Raw genomic sequence first — 21656 nt, forward strand, 5'->3', positions numbered from 1 at the left:
TTCTGGTATCATATATCTCACCCAAATATTTGCCTTCTGTCAAAGGGAAAAAATAGTAATACTGTGCTCTGCTTTTTGGGAAGAAGACTCCCAGAAAGAGTTTATATTAATTTATCATTATTCTAATCAAAGCAATGTTCTACTTGGAGAGAAAAGTGCCCAAACATAACAAGAACCTCCCACATACACCCATGACCTTGGATATCTTTCTATAAAAGTGGAAATTTTACAATATAACAAATGTAGTTCTACAATTCAAGGTAAGGTAAAAATTAACTTTCATAACTTAGCTTTATGAAGATAAGCTGATAAGTGTGTTCTCCTTCATCCATCCAGAACAATAAACATTTTATCTGAAGAATCCATTTTCTAAACCCACTAGATCTGTGAGCATTCCCTTCAAGAGTTCTGCCCCTCCTGCCTCCCCAAACTGGTTACAGGTGAAAAAAAGTAATCAAAGAGCCCTTTTCCTCTGTTAGATAGATTATTATCCTAATCCCCGCAGGGCACTAGGAAAGAGGTCCTTGGTGGATCAATCAAGGGTCCCTTACCCTTGTTGTTTTTGGTTCATCATTCTAATTACTTCTTAAAGAAGAATTTGTCCTGGGATTATTAGATAGCCACCAATAGGACGTTGTTTCAGAACTGATAGTTTGAGAAAACTGATAAGGGTTTCTGATTCAGATTAGTGCAAAGACAATTTCAAATGCTTTTTACTATTTCTAAAAGAAAGAAGAGGACTTTGTATGCTTCTACACTTTTTTCCAGTTGGATGGAGAAGCCATGTTCAAGGAATAAGCAAGGACCCTACAAAGCCAATGGTATGCAGTTCATAAAGGTGAAGTCCTCCTGTACAAATATCAGCACAGCAAAATGAATTATGGGGGCAGCCTAGAATCAGTAGCACCTAGTTTCAAATCTAGCCTCAGACACTTCTTAGCTGTGTGTCTCTGGGCAAATCGCCTAACCCTTCCAGCTCTTCTGCCTTAGAATCTATACTTGGTATCAATTAAAGACAAAAGGTAAGAGTTGTTTTTTTTAAAAAGTGGGGAAAAAACCACTTTGGCAACTATAGTTGACTGGGAAAAAAAGAGCACAAAAGCAGGATGACAAATTAGTAGGCAATTGGTATAGTACAGATGAAAAGTAAACAGGTCTTGAACTAGGATGACAACTCTGCGCGTGGAGTGGAGATAAAGGGCAGATGTGAGAGATTCAATAGAGGCAGAATCAATGGGACATGGCAACTGATTGGGCAGAAATGAAGAGTCAAAATTAACACCAAGATTGTAAAACTGGGTGACTTCCAGATTAACGATGCCTTCTACAGAAATGGAAAGTTGGAAGTTGGAAAGAAGAATGAATTTTAGGGGAAAGATAATGAGTTATGTTTTGAATACGTTGGATTAAAGATGCCTGTGGGACATCAATCTGGAATTATTCATAATTATTTGGTGATGCAGGATTGGAACTCAGCAGAGAGACTAGGGCTAAACATATAAACCTGGTAATTATCTGCAGAGACATAATAATTGAACCCAAAGAAGTTGATGAAATCACACAAAGTCTAAGGAAATAAGAGGAGGCAGAGAATCTGAGATATACCCACCGTTAGGAAGTGGACATAATGATGATCCAATAACAGAAAATGTGGAGGCATAGTGAGACAGGTAGAAGAAGAACCAATAACCAAGAGTGCCATGAAAACGAAGAGAAGATGGTCAGCAGTGTCACATGCTTCACAGAAGCCAAGAAGGGTCATGTTGGAGAAAAAAGCAATTGAATTTAGCAATTAAGAGATCATTGGTAACCATGGAGAGAGCAATTTTAGTTGAATGATTAGGTTGGAAGCCAGACTGCAAGGGATTAAGAAGGGGCAAATGTGGAGGAAAGAAATCAGTATTTATATAATACCTACTAAACATCAGACACTGTACTAAGCACTTTTTGCATTTCTCATTTGATCCTCACAACAACCCTGAGAGGAAAGTGCTGTTTACCCCCATTTTATATGAAGAAACTGAGGCAAGCAGAGTTTGAGAGAGATCTCACACTGAAATGTTTTGCCTCAGAGATATCTCTGGCAGCTGAAAGAAAAGAAGGAAGGAAGGAAGGAAGGAAGGAAGAAAGGAAGGAAGGAAGGAAGGAAGGAAGGAAGGAAGGAAGGAAGGAAGAAAGGAAGGAAGGAAGGAAGGAAGGGACAGTACATAAGAGTGTGTAATAATAGAAAATTCATTTAGGTAATGAATCCGTAGAAGGGGTAAATATAAGTATTTGAACAATCCTTATCACCATCCCACCCCACCATTGCTAAAATAGAAAGTCCTAGATTTGCCAAAATTCATAGTAGCATTTTTTGTGATAGCAAAGAACTATAAACGAAATAGTTGCACACTGATTGGGTAATGGCTAAACAAACTATGAAACATGAATGTAATAGAATTTAACTGTTCTGTAAAAAAATGACAAACATGAAGAATTCAGAGAATCATCAGAAGTCCTATATGAACTGATACAGAGAGCCAGGAAAACAATGTTCAGAATGATAACAATAAAAATAATATAACCTAAAACTTACTATGACATATTTATGAGGACAAAGCTTCACCCTGGAGAAAAGATAAAAAATATGCATTTTTACCTTCATTATTGAGGCAGTGGACTTTTGGTATGGAACGTTTTACATACAGATATGTTTGATGTGCTGATAAGTTTTGCTAAAGTTTTTCTAATTTTCTAATTCTTATTGTAATAAAGGATAGCTTGATGGGTAAGAAATGAGGAGTTTAGAAACTAATGTGATGTTAAAACAAAAGAGATAATCTTTTTCAAAAAGAAAAATTATCTAGTCCAACATTCTCATTTTACAACTGAGGAAAATGAGACCCAGAGGAACAAAGTGAGTCCCATAGGTCACATAAAAGAAGAGACAGAGAGCCCATTTCAAGCCCAGGCTATGACTTCTAATCCAAGTCTCTTTCACATTGGTTTTTAGTCATTACCTCATTTGAGGTTTTCTTGGCAAAAATACTTCCCCAGCTCACTTTGCAGATAAAGAAACTGAGGTGAAGTCATTAAGTGACTTGCCCAGGGTCACATAGCTAGTATCTGAGGCCAGATATGAATTTAGAAAGATGTCTTTCTTTTCTCCTACTAACCTTTACCTTGTACCTTAGATACTAAATATCAATTCTAAGGCAGAAGAGTAATGAGGGCTAGGCAACTAGAGTTAAGTGACTTGCCAAGCATCACACAACTAGAAAGTATCTGAGGTCATATTTGAACCCAGGTCCTCCTGACTCCAGGTGTGGCATTCTATCTACTGTGCTACATAACTGCCCCAGAAAGATGAGCCTTCCTGACTCCAGGCCAAGCTCTCTAACCATTGCACATATAACTGCCCCTTCTTGTTAGTAGAATACTTTGCTTTGAAGAACATAGGAGCATATGCATAATCTATTTTGATCCCCAAAAGCATTCTATAAAACAAACTTAAGTTCACAGTTTAAAAAGTAACTACTGCCTGGTGACAGAAGTAAGTAGTTAGTAAATAGAAGAAAAAATTAGAAAGTTCCAATAACTTCTTTCAACATACTTGCTCTATACATTCCAAAAGGGAGATGAGACAAATTCACAATTATTCATAATCAACCATGAATGCATATGAAAGTTATGAGTTGTTAACTAAGCTCAGAAGCAAAAGAAGATCATTTCCAACTGGAGTCCTCAGTGGTGTACAGGGTGTCCAGGGAACACTAACACCTCTGATGTGAGTTCTTGCTAAACCCTTTTCAGGGCTCCTTTCCTCTTTTGGTGTCCACCTGCCACCCAACTCTTGACTGTAGCTCAAAGGAATTGTAGCACACATAGCAGTCTTGCCCTGATAAATTGTCATGGCAGGTGGACTAAACTGGGTTGAGGATAACCAACAGGCCTCAAATTCATTGGTGAGTTTGGGGGTGTTATCCCCCCAGGCATATGAAGACTTCCCCCTGAAGAGGGATAGGTGAGAATAACTTGTTCCAATAGCCATGAAGTCAGTTGAAGTGGGCACTGTGGAGCATTTAGATCTTAGTTAGATGGTGAAGAAGTCAAGGTTATCCATTGCATCCCAAGTTATCACCAGTCATCCTGACTTTGTCTTGCCACTGGACTTCAATGACTGGAAGAGAGAGAGTGAGCCCAATGACTTTATGCAACTCTTTTTATGTCTCACTTAAATCCAATTTCTACACAAGTCAAAAGATATTGGGGGCAGCTGGGTAGCTCAGTGGAGTGAGAGTCAGGCCTAGAGACGGGAGGTCCTAGGTTCAAACCCGGCCTCAGCCACTTCCCAGCTGTGTGACCCTGGGCAAGTCACTTGACCCCCATTGCCCACCCTTACCAATCTTCCACCTATGAGACAATACACCAAAGTACAAGGGTTTAAAAAAAAGATATTACCAGTGACATTCCTGGTCCACTTTGAGTATGAAGGACAACAACCAACCATCCAACCTCAATACAAATTTGATGGAGATTTTACTTGAAATGATCCTCAAAGGATGGGTTTTAACAGGCAGACATGAACCAAAGGAGATTGGTATGAGTGAAGGAATGAAAATAGGTGACTTCATGAACTGCATTGGGGACGGTAAGTCACCCAGTTTGGTAGATGGTGGGATGTATATGACACATAGGTCACAAAGGCAACATGGAAGACCTCTAGCGCCATAAGACAATTGTAATTTGATCAGTAGGCAATGGAAGGAAACAACTGAAGAGTTTTGAGCAGAGAAGTGCATTTAGTGGAAGGAGCATTAGACTTGGAATCTGAGAACCTGAATTTGCCCACCTACATTTGCTACTTTCTCACTCTATAATTCTGGACAAGAAACTCTCTTCTGTGACCTCAGTTTCTTTATTTGTAAAACTAAGGGACTGAAATAAATGGTACTTAAGGTCTCAATTCAAAAATCTATAGATTGACCTAACGGTTATATGATGGCGAGACTAGCTGGTGCAGTGGACTGAGCCTGGAGTCAGAAGAACTCATCTTTGTAAGTTCAGATTTCCAGACTGAAATAAATACTAGCTTTGGCAAGTCACTTAACCTTGCCTGCCTCAGTTTCCTCAACTAGAAAACAAGCTAGAGAAAGAAATGGCAAACCACTTTAGTATCTTTGCCAGGAAAACCCCAAATGGAATCACAAAGAGTCAGACACAACTGAAAAACAACTGAACAATAATAACAATTTAATGGAAAATATATTCAAAGCATCAGTCATTTGAAAGGAAGGGCCCCAAAGGCAGCCCTCATGAGGGAATAGCCAGGCTAATGGAAGTTCAATTTTACTTTTTACTGGTAATTTTTTGGGGGAAAGTTTGGCAAAATTTTCCAAATGGAAAATTGCTTTACCTAGATGTGTATTCACTATTCTCTCCTAAGTTTTATGCTAATATACTTCAGATTGTGGTCCCAGTTAGCCCTTCTTATCCCAGAAATACTTTGCAAGCCTTTAATCAAACCTTATGACCCATCCAGGAATGTGTTATCTGTCCTATTACCCTAATAATGTTATTAGCACTATCAGATTGCTGATCTGAGACTACACATGGCATGCTTTTGCATCATAATGGAGAACTGCTCTCTTGCTTCATCCTGCCCAAGAAGAGGTCTGCCTCCAAGTCATTTTATACATAAAATGCTCCTGAGCCACACTTAAGGGTCAAATTGTCACAAATGAGACAAACACAAAACAGTAAAAGAAGAAATAGGTCCCTTCTCTACTCTCTCCCCTTCACACTCCTCCTTTACCCTTCCTCATTTCTTTTCTTCCTTTACTGAACTCTTAACAACCACTAAAACATTCATAACCTCCCGTCTTCAGCTTATATTGAGTGTATAGTGCTGGATTTTTTCCTTTCCCCAAAGCATTGGTAGATGTACATTTGTGGCTGTTGTTTTAACCTTAAGATGGCATTAGATGATACCATACCTTCTCGCATAGCACTTTGATTATTATAAATTGAGTTTGGAATCCTCCTTTTCCCAGTATCGAAGCTTAATCGATGAAACAATACTTCATCTTTCCTTTAATAAGCTGATTGTTTAATTAAATCCCAAGTGCCTTAGGCGTCCTCCTGGACATTTTTGATTGACAAAACTCTCTTCTCCACCCCCTCATCTGCTGCCATCCAGCATCCCTCCTGCAAATCATGTACCTCAGCTGCTGACAATTAGATATAAGCCGGGAAGCGAACGCAGAAGGATTATGAGGTTATGAATCAATTGTGGGGGCTTTGGTGAGATAACAAACCAAGAGAACCCCTTTTGAATACCTTGCCACCACCCCTAAATGCCTCCCAGTTGATTTATGAGTTAGTAATAACATAGCCTGGTCTCTTGCCCCCTATTATTTTTTTGTAATGCACTGGGAAGCTTTAAATTACAGAGAAGTAGGAGGGAGGGAGAGAGGGAAGGTGCATGGTTGAAACTGGAATTGGGGGGAGCCTTGTGTCATTTTCAGAGGTTGATTGTCTTCCTGTTGTGTAAGCTGAACAGCGCTGAGTGGCGCAGTTGGCACATGCTGATGGAAAAGATCAAGGTGATTAACTTGGCCCACAAATGGCTCCCTTGAGAGACTTTGCCAGCCCACTCTGCTTTGGGTACATTTGCAGTAATGTTACTCATCTCTGCATGTGAGAGCAAAATGATGTTAGGTGTTTCTGGCTTTAATCCTTCCGACCAGTTCAAAACCTTGTCATTTTAGTGGGTCTTCTATTTAGAAAGGAAGAAACACGGCATGGGTCAAGCTAAGTTAAATAGCTTTTCAATGCTACAATCTGGCAATTGAATTAGGAGCAGGGAAATTAGACTCAAGACACAGAGAAGTCTATTCCAAGCTCGGAGGGAGGGAGTTTACAAATCTTCCCAAGAGACTTCAAGCTAGAGTGACTTTTCCTTTTGTCCTTTGTCATTCTCAGGGATGAGAGAAGAGAGAGAGCTTTAAATTGGTGCATTTTTTTTTTCAAATATTTCTTTTCACATGTAATGAGATGAATTTTAAATGCAAGCAGCAGCAGAAATGTTTACAAATCCTCACTATTTCAGTCTAAAGCTTTTTCTTTTTTATCTCAATTAATTTCTAAGCCGGAAAGAATTGATGAGTACAATATCTCAGGAGACTCAGTCTCCTGGCCAGCAGACAACTGTATAATTTGGTTCCATGGATTCCATACTGTTCTTTGAGAGAGATGAAATAAATACATTTAGACATCCAAAGAACTATATCCCCCATGTCCACTTCTCCATACTCCCTTTCCAATAATATACCTGGTAATCAGAGATGATAAACAATTATCTGTTTTTATCTACCAGGCTGCAAGCATTGACCCTGAAGACAGGTCTGTCCATGATGAACATATCAGTTAGCTAGCTTCACATTATTCAGTGGGATGCATCTTCTGGGCCAAATTTTTTACCTTCTGTCTTAGAATCAATACTCAGTATCGGTTCCAAGGCAGAAGAGTGGTAATGACTAGGCAGTAGGGATTAAGTGATTTGCCCAAGGCCACACAGCTAGGAAGTGTCTGAGGTCAACTTGAACCCAGGGCTCTAGGCCTAGTTCTCAATCCACAGAGTCACCTAGCTACCCCCTGAAGTATGTCACACTCCAGCAAGTCCTTGGAGGGTTAAATCTTCTATATGATTTAAACAAAGCCTTGGACACACAAGATTACTAGTACCCCGCTCCTTTGGACAATTCCAGCATTCCTTTTTTTTTTTTTTCTGTATATACTAGAAATTCTAGAGTAGCTTTTGCTATGTGGAGAATAAATAGCAGATAACATCCTGAAAATGTTATTGTTCAGTCATTTCAGTCTTGTCCAACTCTTCCTGACTCCATTTGGGGTCTTCTTTAAAAAGATACCGGAGTGGTTTGCTCTCTCCTTTTCCAGCTCATTTTACAGGTGAGAAAGCTGATTCAAATAGAGTTGTGACTTGCTCCAGGTCACTCAGCCAGTAAGTTTCTGAGACTAGGTTTGAACTCAAGAAGAGGAGTGTTCCTGACTCCAGGGCCAGTACTCTATCTACAGTAACATCTACCTGCTCCATGTTGAAAATAATGGTTACCTTCTGAGATTTTTTTGCAAGGACAAAAGTAAAATTTTTTAACGGGCGACATACAGCATCCTAATTTTTTTTAATCTGTCTTGTGCTTATAGGGAAATTGGAATTAGGGACACAAAACTCAAAATGTTCATGAATAACACATTAAAAGATAGGAACCTAAGAAAAAATACGGCACAGTTTTATACATGTTAAGTGGTTAAGAATTACATAAATGCTAAAGGAAAATAGTAGCAATGTTTGCAGCAGACTGCACCAAGATTCCCACAATATTTGGAACTTGGGTCCTCTGATTCCAGTGTCGGTATTTTTCTCCCACTGGTTTTAGAGGTTAAGATCCACAGAAAAGGAGTACCAAATCTTGATATTCCAAAAAAAATAAAGGGGGAAAAAAACTTTTGATAATCCCCTTTGCATCTCCATGGCACTTCCACTGCTATTCATCCAAGTATAGGCCTTCTTTTCTTCTACTGGTAAATAGCTACTGGTCTAAAGTAGTGTATGTCCCCAAGGCAAGCCCTTTGTCTTTGCTGCTTTCCTGGCTTTGTAAATCAATTACTCAGAGCCTCACCTTGTACCCATCCATGCCCTTTATGACTAACAAATTTCCCAAAAATCTAAAAAGGAAGACACCCTTATACAAGTATGATTCAGTGTTTAATGGACTGTTAGAAAATGTTTTTATAGACTGACATCCAAAAGAACTTTGAAAATGTCCTCTTGAATTTTCTGAGTAAGTGTGTTATCTCATCACTTTTGTGGTTTGGTTCTCTTAGAATCTTAAAAGCATTATGACCATAGTTAGGTTATTTCACCTCTCCGATCCTCAGTTTCCTTAACTGTAAAATGGTGATACTAACACCCATAGTACCTACTTCTACTATATAGAATTTTATTCAAGCCTCACAACAACCTTCACACACACACACACACACACACACACACACACACACACACACACACACCATCAGCACTATATAAATACAGGTATTAGTACAAAAGTATTCATTCTAAAGAAAGGAAGAAGCTGTAGTTCAAAAAAATCAATAGCATTACAAAAAGTCTACAATATATTTTGGAAACAATAGATACATTTACATCAAATAATCATATTAGATCACTCAAAGGAAATGGTATTGTTTCTTCCCTTCTTTAGTATTTATTTTAGCATTTAATATTTCTTTTTGCTTGTTTGGAGGGGGGGATATGTTTGGCACTCAAAAAAGCTTCATGTGATCCTGGAATCATTGAGTGACTACCCTTAAATTTCTTTAATTAATTCTGAAGGCACAGATATGGAACCCCCTGGTAAATTAGAATATCCCTCAGCAACTAGAAGCCAAACTCAATTCACCAGGGTCCAGGCAAAGGGATAACCTTAAGACCTCCTGAGTTCAAGTCACCAGAATCTCCAGATGAGAGCTCTACATCCCTTGCAAATTGTGGCAACATCAGGAAGGAGGAGAAGCCAGATGTTAGGAGGAATAGGAAGAAGGGAAAGGTTTCCTGGATAAATATCCTAGTAGCAATTCTTTTTGGGGTAGCTTCTGCAGAAACCTGAGGACCGTAGGAAGGTAGTCTGGAGGAAAGGCAACAAGTATGTTAGAAAGAATGGGCATGAGGCTGATTAAAAATTAGAGGATAAGATTGAAACTTGAAGTTGGGGTCGGGGGCCTAGGGGAGAGCTGATATGATAGCAGAGAAGGAATTTTCAATGTGAATGAATACTAATTAGTGACATGGATATTAATGATGACAGTAATTAACAGGGGAAAGGAAGGCCTGTCATTGTCCCAGGGTGAGTAATCAATCTTGGCAGGTGATAAATAATGGTTCAGCAAGCTCAGCAGAAAGATAATCCTCTTGCCCTGGGGAAAGCTGGAGCCCAGTTGTAAACCTTCCAGTTCCTAGGCAACACAGAAGAAAGAACTATTTTTCTTTTTTCTGAAATAAACAGGTTAGACTCCCCTCCTCTGGTCTCAGGATGAAAAATTTCAGTTTATTTTCAGCCTTTTTTTTCCCTCTTTGTTTCCTGAAACAACTGTTGAACTTGTATAGTTTGAGGAACTGTGCATAAAGTTCAAAGGAAGAGAATAAATATGGAAAGACTTGGCTTCAGATGTTAGATTTATAAATACTGTCATTAACCTGGGTGAAGAAAGAATCTCATAAGATGGCTATTCAAAATTAGGCAGTGATTACACCACATCTCCCTCATCAATCAGAGAGCTCCTTGAAAGCAGGGACTGATTTTTGCTTCTCTTTGCATCCTTTTATGCTTAGCATAATCCCTGACACAGAGTAGATTCCACATAAATGTTTGTTAATTTTGTTTGACTTGATCCTATTTAATTCAACAAACTTGCATCAAGACTCTACTATGGTGGACAACTAGGTCGCTCAGTGGATAGAGAGCCAGACCTAGAGATGGGAGGTCCTGGGTTCAAATGTGACCTCGCCTTCCTAGCTGGGTGTCATGGGCAAGTCATGTAACCCCCATTGCCTCACCTTTCCTACTCTTCTTCCTTGGAACCAATAGACAATATCAATTCTAAGCCAGAAGGCTAGGACATAAAAAAAAATTTACTATGATTCAGGAATTATGCCAGGCTGTGGAAATAGAAAGAAAAAAAAGGGAAAAAGACATAGTCCTCAAGGAACTTAAATTTTTTTGCCTTTTATTTTTTAATAACATTTTTGACAATTGTTTTTCAGAAATTTTGTGATTCTGATTCACCTCTTCACCTCTCTCCACAAGTAATAGTCTGATATAGGTTATACCAGAGCTTTCAAGCAATACATATAGGAATTTATATTCTAATGGATGAAATAAGTATCAATAAGTATAAAATAAGTACAGTGCATAGTAGATACTTAAATGTTTATTGAATTGAAAATTGAATTGATTCAGTAAAAACAATTATAAAATAGGCATTATATAGTTTTGATGGAGGTATCTAGGCCTGTGGATAGAGTACCAGGTCTGAAGTCAAAGGAAGACTCATCTTTCTAAGTACAAATCTGGTCTCAGATATTTAATAGTGGTGTGACCCTGGACAAGTCACTTAATCCTGTTTGCCTCAGTTTCCTCTCTGGAAAATAAGCTGGAGAAGGAAATGATAGACCATTCCAGTATCTTGGCCAAGACAACCCCAAGTGGGTTAATGAAGAGTTAGTTACAACTGAAAATAATCAAATACAAATAAAATGTTTTGTTGAGGGGAGCACTTGCAACTGGGATAATTGGGTAAAGCCTCCTTTTGGAAGTAGTTGGGTCTTGAAAGTTCCAGAAGTTCCCAGAGGTGAGAGTAAGGCAAGAGTATCCTCCATCTAAGTCATAGAAAAGATAGAAAATGGAAAGTCATGCTCTAAGAACAGCAAGTAGGCCAGTATAACTGGCAGATAAAGTATTTGAGGGAACTAATATGTAATCCACTGGAGCAATCTTTAATCCACCAGAGAAGGAAATGGCAAACCAATCCAATTTCTTTGCCAAGAAATCCCCCTGGACAGTATTGGCACGCCATGGTCCACTGGGTCACAAAGAGTCAGACCCAGTTGAACAACTAAACAACAATCAACTTGGAAAGATAGGATGGAGCCAGATTGGGAAGAGGTGATGGGGAGCCAGCCTTTGAAACTTGTTAAGCAAGGGATCAACATGATCAGACCTGTGCTTTAGGAAGGATGGAGGGGATCACTTGGAGTTCATTTAAGGATCAAGAGAAGACTAAAATAATGATTAAAAGGAAAGAAGGCCCCAACTGTTCCTTCTCTCCTGGGAAAGTACAAAGCATACCTGTTAGCCATTAGATACATTCCCAGCAAAATTCAATCCCACAGATCCCTCCTAGAAGAAAAATTCAGTTGCCTGGGAAAAAAATGACCTCTTGCAGGTTAGATTTAGTCTAACCATGTCATCTCTATTGAACTGTTCCTTTGAACATCCTTGTTTTCAGTGAAGGCTTTCAGGTGGACAAGTGAGAAGGGACCATGACTCTGGGGAGAAAGAAGATCTTTTTCTAGGCATGATGTACTTTTTTGTTTTTTAGATAACCTTTACCTTCTCTCTTAGCAATATGTAAGACAGAAGGACAAATGCTAAGCAAACAGGGTTAAGTGACTTGCCCAGGGTCAGACAGCTAGGAAGTATCAGAGGCCACATTTGAACCCAGATCCCCCCAATTCCAGGCCTGGTTCTCTATTCATTGTGCTATCTAGCTGCCCCTCTGACATACTTTTTATACTTTTTTCCAGCAAGGGGAGAGAACAGCTATGAGTTGATTCCTTAGAGCACGCCTCTTATAACCAGTCAGTAGAATGCTGGATCTGGAGACAGTAAGACCAAGATTCAAATCCTGCCCTAGAGCTTAATAAGTTGTGTGACCCCAGGGAAGCCACTTAAATTTTCTGAACCTAATTTTCTCATATGTAAAATGAAAATAATAATATCATCTACATTACAAAACTGTCTCGAGGCACAAATGAGGCCATGTATGTAACTCACATAAAGCGCTATGTAATGCCATCCCAAGCTTGGGCATACCTAAAAAGTCACATGAATTTTAACTAAAGACAGAAGTTCTTAATTTTCTTTGGCAGTATGTAAAGCTATGAATCTCTTATGCTTTTAAAAAAAAACCAATCCTTACCTCTGTTTTAGAACTGATACTAAACATTAGTTCCAAGGCAGAAGAGTAATGAGGGCTAAGTGACTTGCCCTGGGTCACACAGCTAGGAAGTATCTGAGGTCGGATTTGAACCCAGGACTTCCCAACTCTAGGCCTACCTCTCAATCTACTGGGTCAGCTAGTTGACTCAAGAATTATGTTTTTAAATGCTTAAAATAAAATACAGGGGCAGCTGTGTAGCTCAGTGGAGTGAGAGTCAGGCCTAGAGACAGGAGGTCCTAGGTTCAAACCCGGCCTCAGCCACTCCCCAGCTGTGTGACCCTGGGCAAGTCACTTGACCCCATTGCCCACCCTTACCAATCTTCCACCTATGAGACAATACACCGAAGTACAAGGGTTTAAAAATAAAATAAAATAAAATACACATCATTACAAACAGAACAGAATATATCAAGATGTAATTATCAAAAATATTTTTTTATATTAGTGAACTTCAGGTTAAAAACACTTGATCTAGGGAATACATATAACAGATGGTCACTGAGCATTAGAATTGGACAGTATTTAGAGATCAATTGAAATAGTTTAAGAGCATGAGAATAGAGTAAAAAGTTTTCTTTGGCTATGATAAGCACTAACTTTACACAGTGCTCTTGATCATAGGAACTTGATCTGAGTCTCTCATATTGATTATATTTCTTCCCTATCAAGAACTCTAAGAATTTCCCAAATGTTAAAATACCTTGAAGTCTTGATATGGGAATGCTTTGTCGTTACAGGTACCGACATTGTACAGTGGTTTATGAAGAATCTTGCCATCGAGGATCCAGGTATTTGACCTCTGAAGAACAAGAGTCTCAAAGCTGGCTATGTGGTTCTTGGTACTGGTAGATCCCCCATAACCAGGTTGATGAATTGGAACTAAACCATTCTCTTCACAATTGAGTTTGTAAATAAGTGTTCCACTCACTAAAAATAACTCTGTAAGAAAAAGGTTTATTTTTCCCCCTCTTGAAAGTTAGTTCATCTTATGGGGAAATAAGACCATCCTATGTGCTGCATACCACAGAGAGGGCAGTAAGAACAAGAGAGATCACAGTGAAACAAGATGAATTCTCTTTAACTGCAGCAATTAAAGATAAGCATTGTCATTTAACATTATTCTAGAGCCAGTCATTAAAGTGAGATTGCCTGATCCACAATTAAAATGTTTAATTATTTGCCAAAATTGCCTCTTTTTTTTTGCTTCCTAAGGAAGCTGAGAAATGAAATGAGAATGGTTTCTTCCCTCTAATTTTAGTTGTGCCTAGCTTTTTCCCTTCCTTCATCTAGCCCCCATGTCCCAAAACACTCAGCCCAATCCCTTCCTTTTTTTGTATCTTCCTCAGAGTCCTATTCTGATACCTTATCATAGTGTATAGTTGATTCTAAGTTTTCAGAAAGTTCTAGGAAGGTGGGCTTTCTGACCACTTGAACAAGCAATAATCTAATCAGGTGGTTATTTTTACTGCACAATTTAATTTTGATCACAATTCCCTGGAGCTTTCCAAAGCCTACTCAATAACCCAATTAGAAAGTACCCACATAGTTATTCTTTCAGGTCTCAGGAGCTCTGGAGGCTGGGGAGGAAGCAGACCCTATCGCATCTTCAAAGAAACTCTTTTTCTCCAGTAAACTGCCTACCTGAGAGCCCTAATCAAATACCCTAGTTCCGTGATGGCAAACCTATTGCACATGTGCCAAAAAGGGCATGCAGAGCACTCTTTGTGGGCATACCTACAGTCACCTGCCAGAGTTCCTTACTAAAAAGCCAAAGGAACTCAGGGCAGAGCTGTTCCCCTCCTCATCTCCATGTGCCAGAGGACACTTCTCACTTCACCCACCCCTCTGCCAAGCAGCCAATGGGAGAGTTTTCTCCCTCTCTGTCTGGGGGTAAGGGTAGGGCAGGGGTGGGCAGACAGGGCACAGGATGGGAGAGGGGCTGGCGCTCAGTCTCTGCAGGGGGAGGGACCTGGCACTCTGCCTCTAAAAGGTTCACCTGATGGTTACCCTATTTCTTTCACACTGGGACAGTTCCCTATAACTCATGTTCATTGATTTACAAATTGTGGCAGACCTTACCAAGCTTGAAATACCTCAAATATGGTCTGGGTTATAGACTATGTTTGTTTTGGGGGGATCTGCCTAAGAATAGAGAACTTCATCATCAATAGATCAGTCCCTAGGATGATGAATTTGACTCTAGCTCTCCAAGTCTGACACCAACTTACCTTTCCAGGCTTACCTTCACATGTTTTTTTATGTTCCAGCCATATTGGTTCACCTTTCCTGTACATGAAACTCCATCTCTGAATCTGGCACAGGCTGATTCCCCAGCCTGGTATGCACTCCCATTTCAGTACTTCTTCCTTTCCCTAGCATCCTTCAAGCTCATTTCAATCACCACCTCCTATATGAAGTCTTTTTGATTTCCCCAGTTGCTATTAATTCTTCAAAGTTACCATGCATTTATTTTCATATATTTTATGTTTGTTTATATTTTGGTTGTTTTTTCACCAAACCATACCATCATCTGACCCATATTTGTGCCTTTATACAGGCTGTCCTCTATAACTGGAATGTGCTCTCTTTTTACCTCCACCTTTTGAATACTGTAGCACTCACAATGAGAATTTGTAAAAATATCAGTAGCAGCTAATATGCCAATATTTGTTGCAGCTAATGGTGAGGTAAAGAAATTCTATGGAGTACTTGATAAGCCCCTCCAAAATAAATCAATTTAACTTTAATGCCTTGTTATTATTGATCTTTCTAAAATTTTTGAAAACTATTAAAGTTTAAAATTGCACTAAAATATTTGGTAGACATAAGGAAGGGAAGAGGAAAATGTTGGAAAATATGTTTCAGGAGTGAAAAACTAGATACTAAAAATATGCCAAATACACAGAAGCCTCTTATGCATGTATTTTTAATAATTTATTTGGGAAAAGAGTTGAAAGGTGCTGAATATGACAAGGCCTGAAAAAAAAAGATCATATAACACAATGATATTGTTGTTATCCTAATAAGCAGGGAATGACTGGTTATCAGCATGAAAATAATTTCTGAATAAACTGCATATGTAGGATCAGATCATCAAAAATTAAAACAAAGATTTAAATGAGAATGCAAAATAAGAAAGAATTAAAAAAGATGATATTGCTTGTAAGTGAGTGAATAATAATATGACCTATTTAGTTGCTAAAAACTGGAAAATAGATAAAGGAACAGACATTGATATATGCTATCATTTCATTAGGTAGTTTAAGTGATACAAGAGTCACCACCACATTGAGAAAACCAAAAATGATTTAGAAACTACTTTAGTTAGCAAACTCTTTGGCAAGAAAAGAGTTATGGCAACTCAAAACACTATTTTGTAATGCAAACTCATCTGTAAAATCTTTCAGAAGTAGGCACTGGAAGATTATAAGCATCTCATTAAAAAAGAAAAAGTAAGGAATAACGAATAGAAAAACAAGGTTACAAAGAACTTGGCAAGACAACTTAAGATAGATCATCCCAAGAACATTTAAAGATAAAATTAAGAGTATAACAAACAGGCAAAAATAGAAAAGATCTGTCAAAGTTATAAAAAATTGTTTTTCTTCATCTATGATAGTGGAATCACCACATTTTAGACTCTAACATGTTAGACTCCAATGTTCTACATAACAAGGTAAAAAGAAAACAAAGATACATACAGACCAAGCAGAAGAGATTCATATTGAAAGTGAAGTAATATAAATGATGTTGAGAGATAAATTCATCATCTGAGAGGATAATACAAAAGACTTGAAAAATCTTGGACCTTACAGGATGTCCCAAATGTCTTTTGCACTTTTTAAGTTTTAAAGTTTTGAAAACTATTAAAGCTTAAAACTGTACTAAAATATTTGGGACATTTTGTATTACCTTTCAAAAAAAGTTATTAAAAACACTAACGTTTGACTCTTTCTTCTCTAAAAATCATGTATGATAATAATCTCTCAGTGATGGGCAAACTTTTTAAAGAGGGGGCCAAAGGAAAGGAAATGTTCATCTGTCAGTCTGCTTCTAAGGCAACTCTTTTGAAGTTTCATTGTATTGTTTCCTACTCACTGTATTCATAAGATTAGGAATAATGTCACAAGGATGGCTAGACATTTCAGGGGGCCGCATCTAGCCCCACGGGTTGTAGTTTGCCCTTCACTGATCTAGAATAGTTGTTGAGAGCACCCTTGAAGAAGCTATGCAAAGAGAATAGCCAGGATTTAGAAAATGATATTATATTTGAAGATGATATGTGTAAGACATGCTTTTCCACCTGTTTTTCTAAGAGTAGAGATGAATAGTTGATGATCCCAGGACATTCTCTCACCAGATCCCTGGTTTTCCTGACTCCCATAGACACTGTGAACCTGTTGCAATGACTTTTTTAAGCACTGGGCTCAAACTAGCTATTTAGCTGGCCACAGTGCTTAAACTAGTAACTGGACCCACATTGGTTCTATCATTTATTAAAACTCTTTTTAAATAAAAGCATAAATAATGCCCTTTGGTGCTCATTTCCTTGCTATAAAAAATTTTGTAATTCAATTCAACCTTAAACTTTCTACCTCAATAAGAGATTTCCCTCAAAATTCAAAATAATACAAAATTCTTTTAAAGATACTATGAAGATAATTTTTCAATAACTCTCTGATTATGAATATCTGTCACAACACAAAATAGAAAGATGAATGCTTACCACATGTGTTTACTACTCTCATTGAAGATGTTCAGTACGAATTCCTAATAGAAGAAGAATTCTTTGAAATTGGTAAGGTCTTTCTGAGGTTCCACTTTGTGGATGAAATTGTACTGATTGTTTCAAAGCCTAGAATATCGCAAAACCTTCTAAATTAGATTTGTAATCACTAAAAAGAATTTGGCCTTTTATGGGAGTAGTTATTTATACTAGAAAACCAAATGAATGAAAAAAAAAACTATTGTCAAGACTATGATATGTACTTGGATTGATGGACAATTTATAGAGCTCATCAGTCTATCTGGGACAGAAATCATGCATTGACAGTGACCTAGGTTCACATTTGATTAAGATTCACTAAATAGCATTTGGGAAATTGTTCAATGATTCTAATGACCTCAGCTTTCTCCCTGAAATAGAAATCCATCTTTTTTTTTTAATCTCCAATAAGCAAATTTGTCAAATGGCTACAAAATATGTAGTTCCACACAGTTTCCAAAGAATTAAAATCATAGAACACCCCAAAAGCAATGATGGAAGCTTGTTGGGTCATAAGTAAGGTGTAGCATGTTATTAATGAAGAATTTCAGAGAAGTTGTATAAAAAAAAAGGAAATGTGTGACCCAGTGAGGAGGTAGACTGGTCATGTATTAAGAACAAGGATTGGGACAGCTGGGTAGCACAATGGATAGAGTGCCAGGCCTGAAGTCAGAAGAATCTTGGTTCAAATCTCACCTCAGATACATCCTAACTGTGTGACCTGGGCAAGTCACTTAACCACCATTGCCTAGCCCTTGTCATTCTTCTGTCTTAGAGTTGTTATTAATACAGAAATAAGGGTTTTTAAAAAGAGCCCAAATTAACCAGAAAAAAGCCTGTATACTACACATCTTTGCCAAGAAACCACAAATTGGGTCACGAACAGTCAGACCATTCAGTCATGAAATGACTGAACAACAAATAATGAATGTGCCGGGTATTGTGCTAGGCATCTACACAATGTAATAGTCTCCAGAGGAAGGCCCCTACCATTTTTGGTATGTCCCCTGTATAAATATATATGGGAGGATAGTGTCAAGAGTATCACAGATTGAGAAAGTTTAGAATAATTTTTATCTGTACCACTGGAAATAGTGCCCCATTAATGAGATCATAGACCCACCAGAATATCAAGGTAGGGCATTTCTAAAATGCATTCATATTTTCTTGGCTTTTTAAACAAAATGTACTGAATATGATGTAACCATTTATTTTTGCCTTAGGGTCACTATAATGCACACTAAACACAAGTGTCCCATAACACAATAATATCCTTAGAGTGTGAAGGGCTGTTTGCCCCTGAATTAAATGGTCCCTGAGTGCTATTTTTTTATTTCAGATTTTTACGCCTCCTCCCTAGATAGATGCTCAATTTTATAGTATGCCTTCTTACAGTTGTCATTATGCCTGCATTGAAAAGTGTCTCCCATTCTAATCTGATGCTTCCAATATGATATGGCCTGGAAAACTTGATGCTTCAACACTACAGATAAATAAACACTCAAGCTTCTTTTAAAAATATATTTTATATACATTTTCCAATTACATGTAATAACATTCAACAAAGCTTCTTAAAATTGTGTGCAAAATAACTTATATTGCCAATATAAGAGAGGGCTCTAAGTGAGAGCCTAACCTGTTAAAATGCCTAAACACTAAAGAGGGGAGTATCTTTTATTGTTTTCTCACTGTCCTTTATTATTAACATTTTATTTTCTGCCTCCAAGAAGTATATTGTTCTTATCTATTGGTTTATTTGCTTACTTTGGGGATTCCTACCTGTATGCAAGGTGGCTGCGAATTCAAGAAATCTGAGTTGCTAATGATAATTATTATTATATAATAAATAAATGCATATCTATAATATCATATAACATGTCATGTTATATGATAATTATAATTATTAGCAACAATAATTATAAGTAAAATAAGCCTTCTTTTTGATATTAGAAAGTTTCATCTTAGTTGTCCTATTTCTGCCCCTCAAGATGCTAAAATTGTACCTTTGAAGCCCTAACAGGGCTTACCTTTGTGGGAGGGTAAAAAAGAAATTTACAATCAAAAAGGTTTACCTATGAAGGTTTATGTATATTAATTTCTTACTGTCGGATCAGTAAATTGGGCTAAATAAGATTTTATAACTTTGTACTTTATTCATATTTTTCCATTTGCCCCAACCACTGAGTCGCCATTTCCTATTTCCTATTTTTTTGGAATATGTCCATATCTATATCCATATATATCTATATCTATCTATATCTATCTATCTATCTAGCTATATATATATATGTATATATATATATAATGTATATCTATATAAACCCTTACCTTTTGTCTTAGAAGACCGTTAAGTGCCAGACAGTTGAAGTGAAGTGACTTGCCCAGAGTCACATAACTAGGAAATGAGGCCAGATTTGAAATCATGTTTTCCTGACTCCAGGATCAATGATTTATCCACTTAACCACCACATTTGTACACAACAATCAGATTTGAATCCAGAACCTCCTATCTCCAGGCCTGGTACTCTTTCCACTGAGCCACCTAATTGCCCCCCCCCTTCTCTCTCCCTCTCTCTCTATATATTTTTAATATATCAGTTAGAAGGTGAAATATTCTCATTAAAGTGAAATATTATCCTTTTGTTTTGTCTTATTTTTTCCCCAAGATTCAAGTTCTTTCATTCTTCTAGAATAATAAAAGTAATGGTATACATATATTGTTGTTACTAAATTATTCTAAAAAGTGCAGACTAAGTTAGTGCCATAATTCCACTATAGGAGGGTTTGGTTTTGTTTCCTAATCCCAGATAGTTAAGCAGGGGAAAAGGCAAGGAAAAAGAAAACAGGAAATGGAGTTTCTTGAGGGAGAAGATTGAAGAAAACCCCAAACTGGAAAACCTTCCTACAGCTCCCATTTACTATTCCTTATTGGATGTGCTTCCTTTCCCTCCCCTTTCCTCACTCCTCAATCTTTATTTTTGTTGTTGTTATTCACACTTGAATTTTCTCTGTATAAGGAATTCCCTATACAGTGGTAGCTTAGTAATACAGTGGATAGATCACTGGGCCTGGAGTCAGGAAAACCTGATTTCAAATCTGGCCTCAGCATTTATTGTGATTCTATATGGGTGAGTCATTTAATTACTGCCTACCTCAGCTTCTTCAACTGTAAAATGTGGACAATAATAGCCCCTTCCTCCAAAGGTTATTGTGAGAATCAAATAAGATCATATTTGTGAAGTATTTAGCAGAGTTACTGGTGCTTAATAAATGCTTATTTCCTTCTTCCCCTCCACTGAATGCAGTTCAGCAGAATGATAATTTAGAGAGTTACCTAGTTGCTGAGATGTCCTCAGTCATTTCATCAACAAACATTTATTATACACCTGCTATACATTTGGTATTGTGCTGGTCCATGGGGGTACAAAGAAAACCAAAGACAGACTCTACCCTCAAAAAATTCAGGAGATATTTTGAGGAAACATGACATGTAAATAGGTAGATACAAGATAGATTCAGATTAGTTGGGAGGTCATCTGAGAAGGAAAGCAACTAGTGCTAAAAGGATTTGAAAGGAAGATAGGATTTGAAATGAGACTTCAAGGAGACCAGGGAAACTAAAGGAAGAAATAAGAAAGGAGAGCATTCATGGACGGAAAACAAAAGTGAAAAGGAGTTGGAAGATGGAATGTTGAGATAGGCTCTGATGGTAAAATTTTAAAAACCAGATTTCCAGGGGAGAAGGGAGTATTCCTGGCATACTCTTCAGTTTAATCTAAGTTGTAAAAAATTTTTCATCACTTTCTCAAGTCTAGACAATCAACAGAATAATAAATCAAGCCCTGATTTGTAGCATTTACCAGTTTCCAAGTTGTAAATGCTCACACTGAAAATTTAACAATCAGCTCTAACAAGCTAGTCAGAGCTGGTTCTCACGCCACTGAGTGCAGACAGACTAGCAAATAGACCAGTGTGGCAAGAATGGTTTTAAAAGCCAAGTAGAGGAATTTACATTCCTCTATATCCTGGAGATAAAAGGAAGCCACTGGAATTTATTGAATAGAAGGCCTGACATGATCCAACCTATATTTTAGGAAAATCAGTT

The 21656-nt window shown here is 37.7% G+C and overlaps 1 protein-coding gene across 1 annotated transcript in view; it reads left to right on the forward strand.

Moving 5' to 3' along the window:
• The window catches only part of RGS6 (regulator of G protein signaling 6), a 242202-nt gene that overhangs the window by 54964 nt on the left and 165582 nt on the right, over window positions 1–21656 (forward strand). Inside the window, exon 2 of the mRNA XM_044659970.1 lies at window positions 13524–13574. Within this exon, the coding sequence (XP_044515905.1) occupies window positions 13524–13574 (51 nt within the window). The remainder of the gene's footprint in view (window positions 1–13523; window positions 13575–21656) is intronic.

The sequence above is a fragment of the Gracilinanus agilis genome, chromosome 2, assembly GCF_016433145.1.
Source record: "Gracilinanus agilis isolate LMUSP501 chromosome 2, AgileGrace, whole genome shotgun sequence".
NCBI classification, from domain to species: Eukaryota; Metazoa; Chordata; class Mammalia; order Didelphimorphia; family Didelphidae; genus Gracilinanus; species Gracilinanus agilis.